The following is a 19,444-nucleotide window of genomic DNA, read 5'->3' on the forward strand; positions in this document are numbered from 1 at the left end:
ATACATTAAACATGAGAGGGGTTTGGAAAGATTGGAGCCGTCTTCCATAAAGTGGAATTGCTAAAGAGGTTCAAATTCCAGCAGAGGCAATGGGGTGGAAGAGCTGAACTGCTGAGAGGGCCAAGAGTAGCGAGCGAGCCAAAGGCCCGTTTGAGGCACTTTCCCCACTCGTGCCTCATAAATAATGCAGCGGCGCTCATCTCATTTCCATGCTCGCAGTCACGAGCGGAGTGCTAATAGCTTAACTAATTGCTCTAAACAGGGGCGGTGGTTAATTGGGATGGGGGACTGCATTAGAGGAGCGCCTTTAATGAGTGACGCCACACTCCCAGCAGCCTTTGATCCACAGCGACCTAAGCACTGCTAGACAGCCCTCACTCTTTTTAACCCGCTGACCCAATACCACGTCGAAACTTCCCAACCCTTCTACCAAACCCAGACAAATCAGTAGCACCTCCTTCCTTGGCGTCAACATGAAGAGTTCTTGTCGGGTAAGAGATCATAGAGTCCCAAAGCCGCAGATCGGGTGTAAAAACCAGGTCGTGATCAGTGTCGGAGCAGCTGGAGATAACAGGCCTTGATTGAGAAAGAGACGGAGTCTTGTGAAGTGTGTAATTCAAGGAAGCACATCAGCCATGCTGTTCTCCACCCATGGGAAGAGTCTTTGTCAAACACCCAGTGAAACCTGTTCCCCTCCGACTCCGACGGCATGCATTTCACACACAGATGCAGGACAAATAAAAAGCACAGGTTGTTTCGTTTCAACTGGGGATTAAATATTTATCCGGCGTATTTTATTAACAGGCCTAGGCGCTCAGGCGAAGCAGGCGCCACAGCTGTTCTGTCACATTTCTAAATAGCTGTGGGTTGTTTGTTGTATTGTGTGTGGTTTATTTATTTATTAATATTTGTTTGTTCTCATGTACCCATGAGAAGACAATGGAATTCCACATCAAAATAAAGAGTGAGCTAGTAAGAACTCCTGACTGCATTCAGGTGACTCATCCATGCCGCTGCTGACTGACTAAAGTGTGTTTCCCTACACATTTTTGAACACTGTCACATCTCCAGCTGACATATTAGCTGTTCATATTCCCTTTTTCCTGTCCCAGACTTTGCTTTCTTAAAGACTTTTGATGTTTTTATCTGTTTTTTTAGTTTTGCAACAGCAAACGGAGTATAAAACAAATGCGTTTCGAAGAAATATGTGTGCTGTAGGATTAATGTGAATTTTTGTAGCAGCAAGCAGTTTTTTGTTGTTGTTTGTTTTGTTTTGTTTGTGTGCTCAAACATAGGCTGCTATACCAGAACAAACTAGTACAATTTTAAAAAATAAGCAAAAAAAAAGCTTCCAAGCTGCACTCATTAATTTTTTTGTATTCCTGTAGTGATCAAATTAATGCTACAATAGCCTCACAGATTCTGATTAATGACTAACTAATTTACTGAAATAGGAAGCTGACACAAAGCTAATATTCAACGAGTTTCACTGATTATGCTAAATTACTTGACATTTAAGGTAAAACACAAAGTATATCAAGCCATAAATGCTTTATGCAAAATACTATTTGCAAAAGTTATATATCAGCATAAATTCTTATCATTTAGGGCTGGGCTATATTATATATTATGGAAATTGATAATTCAAATACACAATAATTCAAATCTTCTGTCTAAAGTAAGCAGTAAAATAATCAGTAATTGCAATCATATGAGTAGTTGACGTATTAAAAAAACAGTATGGTTGATGGACTATTTTGATGATGTGTTTCATACTTTCTGACCTTGACAGTATAATTTACTTGGCAGTCAATGGGACAGTCAAAAGCCTCCCGGTTTTCATTTAGAATATCTTAAATTGTGTTCAGTGGACAAATGCAGCTTTTACGGGTTTGGGATGATTATTGTCAAGGTTTTCATTTTGGGGTGGAGTATCCATTTAAGAGTTAGGTGAGAAAGGATTTATGTGAGAATGTAGCTGTTTGGATTTCAGATATGCAGTTTGTTAAAAAAAGGTAAGATTAACTTTATAATTTATCACAGCGAGTTTGGAGATGTGAGCTCCAGGACGTCAGCGGCTGTTCAACGCTCATAAACCTACCGAGAGCAGTCTCACCTGGGTCAGGTTTGCTGGAATTTACAGCTGGCTCTGATGTCTCTGTAGTGATTAAACATGAGATATAATTCATCATGGGTAAATCTACCAGGCTAGTATTTGGTCTCATTAATCTATTATTTGTTCAGGACAAATAGTGTTCGGTGAGGGCAAAATCTTATGAAGCTATATATCATATAACTTCAATGCTGTATATCAGAGAGCTGTCCTTGACTTTTGACTGAATTGCCTAGCAACTGTTATGATGGCTGCTGTTGTTGTTTATTTAATATTTTACTCTTTAAATACTTTACATAATACAGTGTGCTTTTAATACAGTAATACAATAATCTTTCAAAAAGCAACTCAATGTTTTTTTTTATTGCTATTTCTAAACTGTGATGTTGTGGAATTAGTAATGGAGGCTTGGGCTCAGCTATTAAACTGTCAAATAGTACCATAGTTCTTCATAAAAGAGGGTTTAAAAGACACTCCATTGCTGTTATGCATTAACACACTATATTTACACACCGTATAAACACAATATCAAACTTACAGTCATGAAATATGGCTGTATATCAGCTGATCATCGGCACTTTTTTACCATTGATTGTAAGAAAATGTCTCAATTCAGCCATGCATATTATTACTGTATGTTTTAAATAATAAGAAAAAATTTAATTATTATTGTTTTACAGTAACGCATAAAAATGATGAGGATTTAAAGTGATATTATCCAAAAACCCAACTCGATGTCGCACTAAAACTTACAGCATTTCCAAACTTTTCATCTTTTGTCGACCAGTTTTTATAATGAACCGGTTTTGAGCAATGATTATTTTGTTGCACATGTGAACACACACACACACACACACACACACACACACACACACACACACACACACAGCGACTTTCAGGAATCTATTTTCCATCAGAACATGCACCAAAAACCATTTATTTTTCCCCATCTTGTTATCGCTCGTGGTATAACATTTACCGTCGCAAGTGTGATAAACCAGTGTGGGCTGAACTTACATAATTATGTGTAACTCTCATCAAATTACAGCACGACATGATGTAGGGTAAACTATAAGGTGGTGCTAGAAAGAGACATAGCGGCTTTTTAGCAGTACAAACAAGCTGATCTAAGCAGAGGAACATAGACTGTAAAAATTATGACTGGTGTGCTTGTAGCCAACCATTATTTTGGCTTTCACATCCTGCCCGTCTTTGTTAGCATCGCTCCCTTGTGTATGCTAATTGCAGGCCGAGTTTAAATCAATACCTTTGAGGGAAGGAGGCGATGAAATCCATCCAAACTGCCGTGTGCTCACAAAGGCCTCATTAAAGAGTGGAGCTACCATGATGCCTCCCACTCAACACCCCCGCCAGCCTCCCATCCCTTCTCACTCACCGATATTTGTGTTCGGGTCCCATGCGGTGCGTGCTTTTAGAGCGCTGTAGTTCCTGTCATCCATACATTTGGACTTGAGCTGGGATCCCGTATGTTTCACAGGCAGAAAACATTTCTCTTGCCTGCCGATAATAAAAGCAACCTGGAAACAAAGTGCATGAGAGCGGATGAGAGAAGAGACGGATGAAAAGGGAGGAGTGGGTGTTGGATCTGGTGAGGGGTCAGAAAATAATGGGAGAGTTTGTAAGGGTGAACTGCAGACTTGCCACAGTCCAATTATTGAAATACTCTCACTTTCCCTCCTTTGCAGATCTGCTACACACACACACACACACAATCATGCATGGTTCCTTGCATTAACTGTAAAAGAAAGAGGGTGTGCTAATTAACTTTCTTTTAGGACAGAGAGGAAAAAAGGTGGAAAAGTACATGACAGAATTGGTAAAAAAGTGAAAATTAAAAGTGATTTAAACTTTAAGGGCAACTTTACTGAAAATCCCACCATTTTTGCACTTGGTATTTCAGTCCGTCTTATTCACTAACCACCCAGCATTTGGATTACTTAGGTGCTAAATGGACAATGGTTGAGTGATGCCGGAAATAAGCTAAAAGCGGAAGTTTGCAACATCAAGCGTAATGGATTGTTTTTTTACGGCTAAAAAGGAAAAAAATCGCACAGGTTAAAAATGGCGCGCCCAATCCTACATTAAAAATAAGGTTGAATAATGTACCACGTAAATTGTTCGGAGCTGCACATTTGTCAGATTTTTGTCATTTTAAAACGAATACCTCATATTGGATATCTGTAAATATAAATTAACATTTCAAATTTTGTTTGAACATCTTTCTCATCTAGCTTTCATACAAGCTGATTATCCTGTTGGCTTAGTATATATATATATATCAATTTGTAACCATTCTAAAAAGCTATCCAGTGTGTTTTGATTGGCTGAACCATTACATCTGTTGCATCCAGAGGGGGCATAATTACTGATTATATTGACTTTTATGCATCGCATTGCATCACGCCTCATAAACATAACACCATGCCTGCATTTGTGATCGGAGAAATGACAAACAACAAGCATTACTCTTCACTGCTCAAAACTCACGTTTGAATAGTAAGTAGCAGGTTCTTATAATAAGAAAACATATCTTATTTAAAGGTTTTGAGTCAGAAGCACCAGACTGTCCATGCAAAGTTGGATGTCATAAAGAATATCTCTTTGGTTTTTCAGCTTTGGGGATTGTATATATGCACTAACAGCCTGTAACACATTACATAATTAACATATTACCCCTTTAAAAGTATGAGATTCTTAGGTTCACTTGAAGGCTGCAGGGGTGCAAATTGTTTTATAATTTTTTTTTTTTTTTATAAATAGAAGAGAGGCTTCCAGTATAATTTAATAAATCAACAGTCAAGACATTCTTTAACATATTTTTTTCATTAATTAATTTTAGAATTTATTTTTGTAATTTACAGCAAAACAATTATTTATAAGAGAAGACAGACAATTTTGACAGGAATCAGTTTATGGCACTTCTAACTCATTTCCAGTATGGACAGTGACTTTTCGCATTAGCCTTGACAGCAGTTTTGATGACGTCATAGCTGTGATGCGATTGGTTATCAAGGCGCACGCAATGAAACCTTTTTGTCTCACAGGGGGTGGTATTAAAACTGCAGTAACTTCAACCACATGCCCTAAAAACCCACCCTACTAAGTTTCAGCCAACCTGATGGCAGTAACCACAAACCTATACAATGATTGACAGACAGACAATGTTTCTGACAAACCAAAAAAATAACATGTGCAACTTTTTTTCTCTTTACAGAGCCTAGGGCTGCCGCATAGACAGGTGTGATTTCTCAGGACACCTATTTCAGTGATATCTGTCAGGTGGTTGGGACTTTATGCGTGGTGTTTCCAAAAAAATAAACCGCTCGCAGCAACTTTATGAGTGTTGGATTGCATGGTGACACTTTGTGCAACATATAAGCTTGATATATTTCCTGCTTCACTTTTGTTTGCGCCGGCGTTTTATTGGAATAACACATTAACCTAAACTTTCTTAGTAAAACTTCCATTACAGATGTGTTTATTCTGGTTCCTTTCAAAACAAATCACCTAACAGCGATAACCCAATCGAGACATTTTTAGGATCTGAAAGCATCACGCCACACGTTCAGCACCAATTAATTAATCCTACACACCTTTCAAAAGAGGCCAAGCTGTTTTTATTGTTCTGCCAGGAGAAAATCAGAACTTTTTTGATTCCGCTGTCAGAGCTAATTTGATGTGAGTATTATCGGTATGTTAAACACCCACTCTCTCCAACTGGAACTAATTTATTTGTAAGGTAAATCTATACGGGGATAATAACTCATTATTGCGATGACACCTCTATATGACAATAGAATTGACCGCTATTCGATATATCCCTTAATTAACCGGCAAACTAAAAGAGCTTAATTAGCGTCGAAAAGAATTTCCAACGACTCAGGGAAAAACACATACTAGTAATTACTTGAGGCATTAGTTGTTTTAGAGAAATCTCTGTGTGTGCTATTAATGGAAGACTGCTTTAGATACTATGGGCCCAGATCCTGAGGGACTTGTAAATGAATATTAGAAACTCGAAATCTGCTTTTCTCCCACTTAATATGCCCTTGATAGATGCAAGCGCTCACCGCATAGCCTATCTTTCCATCTAGATTGGATCCGCTCGCAAGCACGCACATGGCCGACATAAATGGCAAGTAGCCGTGCGCAATCGGAGGCCTGGGCTCTTTAACCTGTGAGGTGCTACCGCCAAAGACGGCCTGTAATTTAGACCTGGCAAATCAAAGTGCCAGGGAACTCGATCAATTTCAAATTGTACATTGGAGTCATTTAGTGCGCTGGCAGCGGCACTGCAGCCACTGTAACGCGGCTCTGGCCAGGTTGCTATAGTAACGGCAGGCAGAGGAGAGGCGGCCTGGCCGGTGTGTGTTGGAGCGAATGTGACTCCCGTGAACTGTCTGATAGCATGCAGGAGCCGCGCGCACACAGAGGATTAGGAGAATGTGTTCACAGGAAATGAACTGAGAGATCTGGGCGAGAGAAAAAAGAGACAGAGATGGCTGGTGGAGGGAGGTGGGAGGACGGAGATGAGGAGAAGAGGATTCTGGGAGAGAACAGCCCCCTTCCCCCGATTCATTGTGACAATCATCTTTTCATCTTTTGTGCCTTATGTTTAGCGCTGATCTCTGGAGCACACGACATGTGTAGCCTCTGTCGACTTCACCAGCAGCTAAATACGTTGAATAACTTAAAAAAGCAGCTTGAAATTATACAGTGGCTTAATTGTACATCTTATTTTAATGAGTCGTTACATTTTTTTTAATGAAAAGTCTTAATGCCAGAGCGATGCAATTGTTTTGATATCATGATTTAAAAAAAAGCCTTATTTACACGATAAAAATTCTAAATATGATTGATATGCTCTTGGATCTTAATTGGGTTCAGTACAGTTCACCAAAAAAAAAAAAACATTTTTAAAACTATATTAAAATGTTTATATTGTAAACAATGTTTTAAATGTTTTCGTACGTTTTACATTTTTTATAGTTTGTTTGATTATTTATATATATTGTTTGAGTGCGTTCTCAATATGCAAAGAATTGCACTAATGCAAAAATCATGCGCTGTAAAAAATGATTTAAATAAAACAAAGATTGTTGGACAATACTATGTAAGTTTTACTTCTTCAAATGTTCACATTCGTCTGGGAATGTTTGTTTGTAATTATTTGTGGAATTTGCTAGCAATATCTGAGTGAAAGCTGTTTTCAAAGTAAATGTTTTCAGTCGTGGTTTGATTCCCAGCAAAAATCAGACGCGTGAACTTGCAAGCCTTCGACACGGTGTACGTTTCCTGAGACAAAGCATCTGCCAACTTCACGGTAGCTGGAGAAACCAATATAAAACTTTCTAAATTTTATGTGCCTGCATTTAAAATCAAAATTGGTCAAAATTTTTTAATTTTTTTTATTTCGCCTTTTTCTTTATCGTGAACACACATTATTCTGAACACACTCACTAACTGCGGCACATTTAGTGGCTGGTTAAACCGGTTTTTATTTTCTCTGAAGCACAGTTTAGTGAAATCGCCTCAAAGTGTTCGTTCGTTGCGTCTATGTGCAGCAGAGGCCTACACATTAGCGCTAGCACTCCATCAAAAACCCAGTCAGCAAAAGCCTGTTGGTGATTTCTAGACCACAGGACCTAATAGGGCATAATGCACCCATTCACCTCGGTGTGGTTCGGCCAGAAATGCTCCGAACAGAGACTGTCTGCACTGGCCACGCTAATGAAGCAAATGGACGGAAATGCCATGTGAAAGGAACTGATGTATGGAGGCTGTTGTTGAGGGGGAGGTTAGTGTTGATCTGATTAGAGACTGGCAGTGATAAAGCAGGGCCGAGTACGGAGCCCTGACTCACTCCAGGGACGGGACAGTGCCACCAGGCTCAATTGGGATCAGGATGCATGGTTCTCCTTCTCGCTATTGGCATCTGCTAGGTGGCGTCCCAGGAAACATTCATCTTAATATTTTCTCTCCTGAGCATTTGTAACATCTTGTCCCTGAATCGTCCAGCAAGACGACTTCCATCCATTGTAAACGCATTAAGCCCCCTCAGGGTTTTACTTCTTTCCTCCGCACCAACAATTTACGTCGAGATAACGTTTTGGATCAATGTGATGAGAGGTCACGGCAGAAACGTGAATTTATTTATGGCACGGCCTTCGTTCGTGCTCGCCTCCGTGCATTCATCAGGGTTAATGCATATTTATGCATACAAGCTGTCGGTCGCAAACAGATAATGGTTAAATTAATCAAAGCAAAAATCTATTGAAAGTGCGTTAAGAGTTATGGCTGGCTTCGGATGACCTTTCTAGTGCTCTTTTTCATACGGAACTGTAATCTACTCAGTTTAAGATGTGACCTTTGAGGACGTTCACTGGGATTATCCTTTATAAATGCATATGAACAGAAGGTTACGCGCCGGATCGCTGTGTAACAGTAGAATAGAGGAATCTCAGGGCATCAAAAACAAGAGAACCAGGAACGAGCGGTGTGCACCGTCTAAACAAAAGAATGACCTTCTGAGTGGATCTTTCCCTTTGGCCAATTACAGATCAACAAAAGGTTATTCAAAGCACAGGAATGAGTTAGGAGATTTAAGTGATACACAAATCCTACTGCTATTTAGGCAAAATAGAAATCAGTGATGTTCTTCTCACTCACTCGCTCACACCCAGACGTTCTTGTTTGTCAAGAAACAGTTATCAGCCACAAATGTGGTTATTAATATTATCGTTATTTGTTATTACTGAGATTACATGGCTGCCCGCTTCATGCAGAAAACAACTGTTTTAATTTTTTAACTGCTTTTTAATCTCTTTTTATCATATTCATTTTTAGATATGCAAGATATCTATCTGTCTATTTGTGGGGATACATACTGTTAATACGCAACAGATATTCAGGCATATGCTCTAAATATGATGTAAGGTTGCATGATTCTATTTCAGCTTCTCCATGTGATTACTGTACAATGCGGCAGGCAACAGTGACATCTGCTGGTGTCACACTCATATTCCATACAATCGTAATAATACAATATAACGTAGGCCTACTGTGCACACAAACATATATATAGAAAATCTTTTTTATGTACGTAAATAACATTGTATATGCAATGTGTAACAAAATCGTTAAATTGTATAACGTGCTCAAACCAGTAGTTTCAGTAGAATTCCCTTTTGGAGTTTAGGTTGTCATTTTGAACTTTCCTCTGTTTTAATTATATTAATGGTATTGATGGGATATTGATAAATGCCATTGAATTAATTGCTTTATACTTTGAATTTTGGGAAACACACCATTGAGTCCACATGATTGGGCTCATTTTTCTCTGTGTTACCACCTAATTAGCAGCGCAGTCATAAAAACGGGCCCATTTCAGTCTGTTTAAAAGAGCCGCTTTCGGATCAAAGAGAGTTACAGACAGCTAGGACATTTAAAAAGCAGCCATCTGACGAATGCCTTTCCAATTTCAGCCTCATTACAGTCAGTCACTGGTAAAATGGGTTTCTTAAAAACCATTGCTCCCTTTCTAAGAAATTTGGGAACTCATGCCCCCTCTCGAGCTCTTAATGCGTGCTGACTCATTTTCAATTTCACATTCAAATAATTATCAAGTCGACTAAACTTTATTCAGCTAGAATTTGCAGTAAGAAGCAAGTTTTTCCCAAAATGGGCATTCCTTTTCTGGTATGACAGTACAATGGATTCGTACTGTTCACAGTTCATATAGTAGTTCGTATTCAGTAGCAGTTTGACTTTTTTTTCCACATCACTGATGAGTCTATAGTCTCTTGTTAACATTGACTCATGGGTGATGGTGTCACATCTATAATGCATTAGCCTGTGTTTGAGATTGTAAGGGCCAGATAAGGACATTTCCCCAGCTTGACTCTGTGTCTTGGTGGTAGTTAACAGTTTATAAAGAGGACTAACTGACAGAATACGGACTTGAGCTGACTCACTTTGCACTACAAGCATTACTTCTTTATTACTCATCAAGTTGATATATAGTATATGATAACCATAGTGGTATCACTAGGATTAACTGAAGCGTTACCTTTAACCATCTGGTGCCTGAATTAATTATTAAAAACAAAAGGGTATGCATTTAAATAAGATGTTAAAAAAAATAAATACATTCTTTGCTTCAAAGCACTTAGCATCAAAAGTTGCATCATTTTATTTGTAATCTTACAAATCACATTGAATGGAAATTCTAAAGTGCCCTATAACCAAATACTGTTTTAGTGTAGCATGCCCTCTTCTTTTCAAAAGTCTGAAGAAATCTGGGCATTAAGGTTATGAATTTCTGATGTTTTGGTGTTGGAACGTGGTTTCATTCTTAGGTTTCCAGCTGCTAAAGACTTTGTGGTCATCTTTGCCATATTTTTCATTTAACCTTGGACTAAATATTCTCTATAGATGACAGATCTGGACCGATCTGGACTCTAAAGCATGCCTTTGTTATGGCTGTAGTATGTGGTTTTGCATTGTCCTGCTGAAACACACAAGGTCTTCTCTGAAATAGACGTCATCTGGAGGTTGTTGCTCTAAAACTTTTATACACCTTTCAGCATAGTGCCTTCCAAAACATGCAAGCTGCCCATACCCTATGCACTTATCCACACCCATACCATCGGAGATGCTGGCTTTTGAACTAAACGCTGATAACACACGCTGATCTCCCTCCTGGTAAACATGGCGTCCATGATTTCCAACAAAAATGTGAAATTTAGACTCATATGACCATAGAACACTTTTCCACATTCCATTTTGAACGCACGGGACATGACAGCGCTTCTGGACCACATGCACATATGGCTTTCTTTTTGCATGACAGAGCTTTAGATGACATCTACAGACGACAAGGCGGATTGTGTTTACCGACAGCTGTTTCTGAAAGTATTCCAGGACCCGTTCAGTAATGTCAATGACAGAATCGTGCCTATGAGTGATGCAATGTCATCTGAGGTATCCAGCAAAGGTCTTCGGCCTTGTCTTATGATCTTATGATGACGTTATGCGCTGTAGATGATGAGATTTGCATTATTTGCAAAGATTTGATATTGAGGAACATCTTTTATAAAGTATTCCACCATCTTTTTAAGCACTCTTTCACAGATTGGAGAGCCTCTGTCCACCTTTATTTCTGCGAGGCTCTGCCTCTCTAACACATCTCTTTTATAGCAAATCATGTTGCAGACCTCATGTCAATTAACTTAAATGGGTATTAGTGGATAAAGTGTAACATTTCTCAGTTTGTTGTGTTCTCTAAGTTTTACTGTGAACACAATATTGGCTCGTGTGATTTTATTCAAATTAAAAAATGCATGTGCGGGTGTATATGTATGTATATGTTGATGTAGATGTTGTGTTGTCACATCATCTAACTTAATACCAACAGGAAGTAACTGTAACTCAAGCTGTAACACGTATTTTCTTTAGGTTACATGTGAAGCCTTAATTAATATTTTTTTTCCAGGAAAATGCTCGAATAAAATAAACAAATACACTGAGCTCAATCATTTTGTGCATTTGTTTTAAACCTGAAGATATGCGCATGTGCTTTTAATTAAATGGGAGTTCTTGGAATAGACTTCTCTACATTTTATGCGTTTATTATTGCAATGCAGTTTTTATCCAACAGATGGAGGCAAATGCTCAGATCAAGGAAAAATAAAGCGATTCCATAGATTTGTTAGATCATATAGCCATTAATCCCGACTCACATTAATTATTAATGTGAATGAATAAAATGAAACATTTAAAAAGTGCTTTTAACGCACAATGATCTTGATTTCCTTCTACTTAAGCTGAAGATTTATTTCAGAGCTGGCGTAATGATTTGCATAAAGGTTCCACATATTTATTTATTTATTTCATGAGCACAGCAGGGCAATTAAGCCTTCCTAATTGCTTGAATTTACTCACATTCTTATCAAAATTCAGCTGCTCTAAATGCATGTAATTAGGCATTTAGGGAGGTGTCACTGTTAAGCTGTGCTTCTGACAGCAGACTCACTGACTGTGGATGATGAGTTGACCGGAGTCTCAATTGGAAAGAAAAGCATAACAGTGTCTAATCAATCAGTATGCCCAGCCAGTCAACCATAAGGTCCCGCCCACTCGCCCTGAGCGCTGGCCAATGGCTGACGAAAACTCGCTTTACAGACCAGGAATCCAGCGAATCAGAAGCCAGGTCCCGCATTCCCCTCCTGGGGCCAGGTTGACGTCATCATCTCAGCTGTGTTCAGTGGAGTGATGAACTCCAGCCTGAGGAATCAACAGAGCACAGCAGACATACTCATACTTACACAGTTTCGTATCTTTACACAGACATCCACCATTACACATAACAACAATCAAAAATAGGACTAAGATAGATTTTAACCAGAAACTTTCTCAAGATGGGAGTTTTTTTTATAAATATCAAGTCAGAGGCAATTTGTCATACATATATTATATTATATTATATTATATTATATTATATTATATTATATTATATTATATTATATTATATTTAGTGCTGTCAAACTGTTAATCATGATTAATCATATCTAAAATAAATGTAATAGCATATGTGTGTTTATTTATTATGTATATATAAATACACACACAGTATATATTTTGAAAATATTTACATGCATATACATTTATATTCACATACATTTATGAACATACATTACATTACACATGTATATTTACATGTATGTATTATATATTTATGTACAAAACATTTTTTCTTATATATATATATATATATATATATATATATATATATATATATATATATATATAATTTGTATATTCATAATAAATATACACAGTATGCACACCTGTAATACATAAAAAAATGATTAATCACGATAAATCGTTTGACAGCACTAATGACATTATATTATGTTATATTATATGTAACATTCATTAGTACTAGCATTAATTTTTGCTAAATGTAACTCTTGAATCATTTTAATCATTTTAACAAAATGTGATTTAGACTACACCTCTATACAAAAATTGACTTTCAAATATATTTGTTCCTGAGAAATATTCGTTAGAGTAATGCATGACAAGTTGCCTCAGTCTCTCTTTATCACATATCTTGTGCCATGAGAAAATCCAATTAACACAGCACTATATTATCTATAGATATGAATGGATGAAATGGCCTGTAATTGATTCACTATCAATCCATTCCCACACCCTGAATGGTCTCACAGGCATTTTATGCTTATGGCAAAGAGCCCTGTGAGCTGAAGCAAATCAAATGGCTAAGTTGTAAAAAAAGCCCCTCGAGTCATTGATCATATACCAGCGCAAAATGATGTTTAGCTATAAACAAATTTCGGGAGGAGCACGCACTGATAATTAACGCGGCTGGCTTCTCGTTTCCTAATCACGCAATTATCCAACCAGAGCAAGAGAAGCCTACTATAAATTCGCACAAGCTTCTTACCTCGATATCTCGTTTCCGAGCATCCCTCCACCACCCCAATCTCCATTCCTCCTAGTTCTACTATCCCCTCTCGGGGGGGGGGCACTCAGGGATCGGGTCGGACACCGAGTCCTGTCCGCTTTCACGGACAAGAGGAAAAACTCTGGACTCGGTAGTCCACCTAGTTCCGAGCCCTCTCCCTGACAGCTCGCCAAACACGCTTACTTTTTACCGTTACTATGATTAATTATACGTAAGTGCGAACTCGTGAAATGTATTTTTAGCTAGGCTTCGGTCAGGTTTGGCATTTAAAGGCAGGGTTGGGTTTCTTTCATGCGTTCTTTCCGTCTTTGTTTCCAGAGTTGAGGTACAAGTGGCTGAATCAACAGATGAGTCCCAAAGCACGGGAGAGAATCTAATGTGAAGATTTGGGAAAAACAACACAAGAGCACTTCATTACACATAGCCTGACAACAAAGATGGTGTTTCCTGGAGCCGCGTTTCAAAGCACTTTAGATACCTCCTCAAAAAAAGGTCTTTGCAAAGCTCTTTAATCAAACAGATAATTGATTTTAGATAGATGGGCCGAGATCCAAAGCACTTGCCTTATTGAAATCGTTAGTAAAATAATTTTCTTTTTCTCGTCTTTTTTTTTCGTTACAGCACAAATATGTAGCTAATTTGATACTGCATATATTAAATGAACATCAATGTAATTCACTAATTAATTAATTTAGCATTTGTTAGAAGCATTGAAGATTAAAAATATACATTTGATTTAATTCAATGATTTAACGCAGTACATAAAACATTTTAAGGAATATAAGGAACGTTTTAGATGTTGCATTTCCTTTGGATCTTGATCAAATTCTCATGTTCTAAACAAAAACTGAATGAGAAGTCAAACGAACAAATGAAAGCAGTCAGGAAAATCTACAGTCCGAAAAATGGAAATGTAGCAACTGCATACTTGAAAACAGACTGAAGAGTTATGTACATGCAAATAATAACCCGTGGGGCAACAAGAAAAATCTCACTCGTTCAAAAGCATTTATTACAGGGTTTCTTAATAAGCTGACATTTAGGCCTGTAATGCCATTGTGTATTTTCTTCGCTTTACATTATGTGGTGCTCTGACCTTGCATTTCAGATAAAACCAACAATGTTGCCAAATTTAGCATAACTGTCCTTGTCTGGATTCAGGAGGAGTATTAACACAGTTCAATATGTGTGTCCCAACAGCCTCACCGACAGCTGTGTGAATTACTGCTAATGTGTGGTAATTAGCACTGATTCAGGGGTCTTGCACAGAGTAACTGCACAGTGCATGAAAGAGAGAGAGAGAGACTTATATTCTGTGCTCTGTCTTTTATGTTCAGTACTAAATGAGTCACTCTCAAGTAGTTGATTGCACTTGGTTGGTCCTGAATTTCCCTTAGAAACGATCTATTGATCTTGAATTTATCTGTCTATCTGGATATAATGATTCAAACTTTAGAAATGACCTTGTGATTTTAATATTGCTGCATTTTGAAAAAATAGTTTGAACGTACTCTGCAACGTAATTTATTACTGTCAGGGAAAAGATGATTCTTCATCAACTATTATTTAAGTTGCATAAGGTCCTTTCAAAAACATATTATTAATGTTGAAAACAACTGCGCCGCTTAACATTTTTTGACACCGTGATGCATTTTTCTGGATTCTTGAATAAACAGAAAGTTCAAAAGTGTTTAGGCTATGGCAGTATATGGCATTTAAACTGCAGGGCTGATTGCAGTAAAGACTTGGGTTAATATTGAATAAATAAAATAGTCATTTCAAGTTATGCTTTCTCGCCACCTAATGTGTAATTAAAGAGTGTAATCAAATTCTCTTCATGGCATACAATTATACATAGTGGATATAATAAGACAGATGAGTGAATGATGTGATAGATCAGACTTTAAGGCATGTTTTACCCTTGGTAGAGAGTGAAGAAAAAGAGTCAGTTAAGGCCACATCCAGAGCCATATGTTGTTTATACTCAAATACACTGTCTGGCCATAAAAAAAAAAATTGCCATCTGGAATAAGATACAGTAGCAAAATATTTAAAGCTGCAGTCCGTAACTTTTCAGGGGGGCTAAAATTATACAAAATCAATGTTTGAGAAAGTGCATAAACAACCTGTGTTTAAATATTTTCTAGTTTTAGCCCGATTTGCTAAAACAAGATTTGCTTATAATAATGATTTCTATTTTTAAGGGGTATGGGTAAGTTTTTTGCGGGTAATTTGAGCGTGGCACTGCATCATTGTGTCAAAAATGAATCTGTCATTACTAAACACAGGATTCACACCGCTGCAGTGACAGACAGCCACACATTCAATTCCAGGTTTTCAAAAAAGAGTCTGGCAAAACTTACAGACTTTAAGATTTTGTTATTAATACATACAGTCATTAATATGTTTCTGGCATTGTTTTATGTGACAGTTATTTTAACCCTAACCCATGTAGTATGTGGCTTATTATTTCTCAAGCAAACACGTTGGAAAACACCTGTGGAGTGCCTTTAGATTTGATTACATTGCGCTTTCGGTGCCATTACACAATATTGCAGAATTCATTTTCATTAAGAGTTGCATTAAGCTTTGGCTGAGATCCTGAATTGACAACAGGAGCATTGAACCACTTGCTATACATCACAACATATGTTGTAAGCATACTGCTGCTGCACATATAACATGTGAAATAATAACCCAAATATATAGCATACACGAATCCCCTTGTAGTAGATCTATACAGGTGGAGCTGGGGAAGGTGGAGGGTTTCTAAGGCACGCTGTAACTAATAAAGCAAGCACTAGCCAAATATTTGAATATTGAACAGCAAGTTCATTGGCTGCTGATATAAAAAGAACCAATCAGCTGTGTCATGTGATAATGATGGTCAGATTGGGCACATCAGAGTGCACCATCTAGAATTTCATGCCAGAACTTCAAATTAATTACTGTAATAATGAGCCAGTCCTATAGTATTCGCTTAATTAAAATGCCAATTTTTTTGGGCCAAGGCGGGGATCATACATGCGTGTGAATATGTTCAAACTAAGGCAGAATGTCAAAGTCCTAGACATACGATTCTTATCAGCATTTTAATTATGAAATATTATAATCATGTTTTCATTATTGCTTTTCGCCGTCTATTCTTCTCACATTTTAATCTTTGCTCATCTTGTTACATTGGCTTAAATAGCTTCGGGATCTAAGATAATGATTAATTGCTATTCTCAGCTAGATTGCATATTTTCATCAGTTTACTTCATACTTTGCTGTCATCTAATGTTATCGTCATGGTGATACCATGGCAACCTGAATTGTGCCAAAAATAAAGAACTACCTTTCCAATTAACGGTAATGAAGAATTAGAAGTCTTTACAGCCCTGAGAGAATCGATAAACCTTTGTTAAATGTTAATTACTTAATAACATTGTTTCAATCGCAGCCTACTATTTTGAATCTTTTCACAATGCCTCACTCAGAATGTGCTACAACAGTCATATAGCGCGAAACAAATCAGCAGCAGACCATCTCCTCAGATGTAGATCATTAAAGGTTAGATGAAGACAGAGTCCATTGCACTGGGGCTGCCATCTGGATGAGACCCCTCTGATGGAGCTAGCGGTTCTTTTTGTACCCAGACTACAGACGAGTGCCACCATACTAATGCCGCAACCAAACACAGGACCTGGATGACGGCAATCAGCAGATGCTCAGATGGATCATGATGCTCCTACAAAAATAGTTTAGTTTGATAACAATGGATAAAATCTCTGCAGCGGCATTATACAGTAATTAATAAAACATTATCACACATTGTCATACATTAATTTGGATGCTAATATAGTCATCTTTATAGTTAGCAGTCTAAATGTAAATGGGAAGAAACATCTCAAATTATAAACTATACACTTTGGCAATAAGGCAAGCTGCAACACAGTGCATGACGTGCCCAGCGTTTTCCCATTCAAAACTATACAAGCAACACAATAGTTACATTTATATATGAATCTGTGTTTTTGAACAAATCGATTGAGTAAAGGATTCAATGACTCAATCATAAAGACAGTCACTGTATTTAAAATCACCCCCTGGCTTTTTAAGGGGACAGCCATTTGTATTAGTGTCCAAAACCACAGACATTGTCAAGCGCACTCATTCAGTGCACCACAACAATGAATGTACAACCATGTACACTGAACTAGAAAAGTCATTCAACATGAATTCCCATGTTGCCATATTTGTTCAATCTTTATCAATCAATCATTTAGTGGACTAAATAGATACAGATTATAACTTTATCTACAACATTATTTGTCATACAAGAGTGTGCGTAGGTCTGACCTGATGATAATGAAGAGAACTCTCCTCTCAGCTGGACTGAGAGTGCTGTTAAGTATCTAAAAATGGAGAGGCTCAGCGTCAGGTTGGTTATAATCACATGTGAGAGGTGTCGTGTCCTGAGGGCTACACTTCTTTGTGCATGTGAGCTCAGACAGAGGCGGTTCACATCAGATAAATATGTTTTTCTTCCCGGCACTGAAGATGCTAAAACGCTGTGGCATCGAACATCATCCTTAAACACAGAAGAATTCCTTTTGCTGCTGATGAAATTCAATCTAAAAAGCTTTTATAGGCAGACCAGAGGTCTTTTGACACTGAAATGTCGATATTTCACGGTCATGTGAAGATTAATAAGGGGGAACTGCTGTTATCGCACACAGAATGATTAGTCCATCAGTTGAATTGCTCAAATATGTCTTTTATAGTACATAGATAATGACATAAAACATGACATCCAATTATGATTAAAATTCTCATTCTCAAAGTCTTGCCATAAAACAGCATAAATCATTATATTTTCAGAAGCACATTCTATTTTTTGATGGAAATTCAATAAAGCAGAAAAATTACATCAAATAGTTGTTCACTTATTTCTGACATTTGCAAGGATTTCTTTTCTTTAGTTCTGCAAAAAAATTGTAATACTTTGTCTTTAAAAGGCTAAAAGTCGGTACTGGATAAATCTAAAATTCAATAAATGTCTGGAAATGTTTATGTTTCTGTCTGAGCTTGACTGTTTTGTTCACATATGATTAAGTCAGTTGGTTGGAAAAATACGGTAAAGATTAAAAATGACTAATTCTCTTTCGGATAAATGCTGTATTCGAGCCCTCTGTCATACCTGACTAGCTGAATGGCAGACCTTAACCCTTTGAACCCTGTTATTTATCACTAATCATGCATTATTCTACTTTTAAACCCATGACACATTACCTCCACACAGCTGATTAAAGAGCATCACGTTTGCAGACCGGGAAACATGTTCTTTACCAGAGGAGTGTGCTGGACAGGCCCATTCAGATCCTCAGAACGATATCCGGTCGTCGACCCTCGGTTCTCTCGCTGATAAGAGAGCAGAGGCAGGTGTGATGTCAGCCTGTTGCTCAGTCTGTCAGAGTAAATCAGCAGCTGCTGTGATGCGGACAGAGAGAAACAGGACTGAGTGGCACCTCCAAAAGCGGCTCAGAGCCTCACAACGACAAAGAGAAATGAGTCAAGGGGAGCCACTTGTGCTTTCCACCCAAGCCATTCCCTTAAGAAAAGACCTAGATGCCGGTGACGCCACTTAACCTGGGACCTGCATGACCAACCACTTTGACCAGAGGAGCTGTGATTCAGTGTGATGCCATAGCAAGGTTACACGAATGAACATCGCTAATTAGATCAGCACCAATGCAGCTGTTAAGCATGTGTCTGTCAGAAGCTTAAACAAGAGTTTTTAGGTAGGGATGAGAGTGCAATGCAACTCTTTATGGAGTAGG

At 37.8% G+C, this 19,444-nt stretch overlaps 1 protein-coding gene across 1 annotated transcript in view; it reads right to left on the minus strand.

Moving 5' to 3' along the window:
* Window positions 1-18,856: 18,856 nt before the first annotated feature.
* plppr5a (phospholipid phosphatase related 5a) overlaps window positions 18,857-19,444 on the minus strand; it is a 28,219-nt gene continuing 27,631 nt past the window's right edge. Inside the window, exon 5 of the mRNA XM_043255868.1 lies at window positions 18,857-19,094. Coding sequence (XP_043111803.1) covers window positions 18,921-19,094 — 174 coding nt within the window. The 3' untranslated portion in view covers window positions 18,857-18,920. The remainder of the gene's footprint in view (window positions 19,095-19,444) is intronic.

This window comes from Puntigrus tetrazona, chromosome 2 (assembly GCF_018831695.1).
Source record: "Puntigrus tetrazona isolate hp1 chromosome 2, ASM1883169v1, whole genome shotgun sequence".
NCBI classification, from domain to species: domain Eukaryota; kingdom Metazoa; phylum Chordata; class Actinopteri; order Cypriniformes; family Cyprinidae; genus Puntigrus; species Puntigrus tetrazona.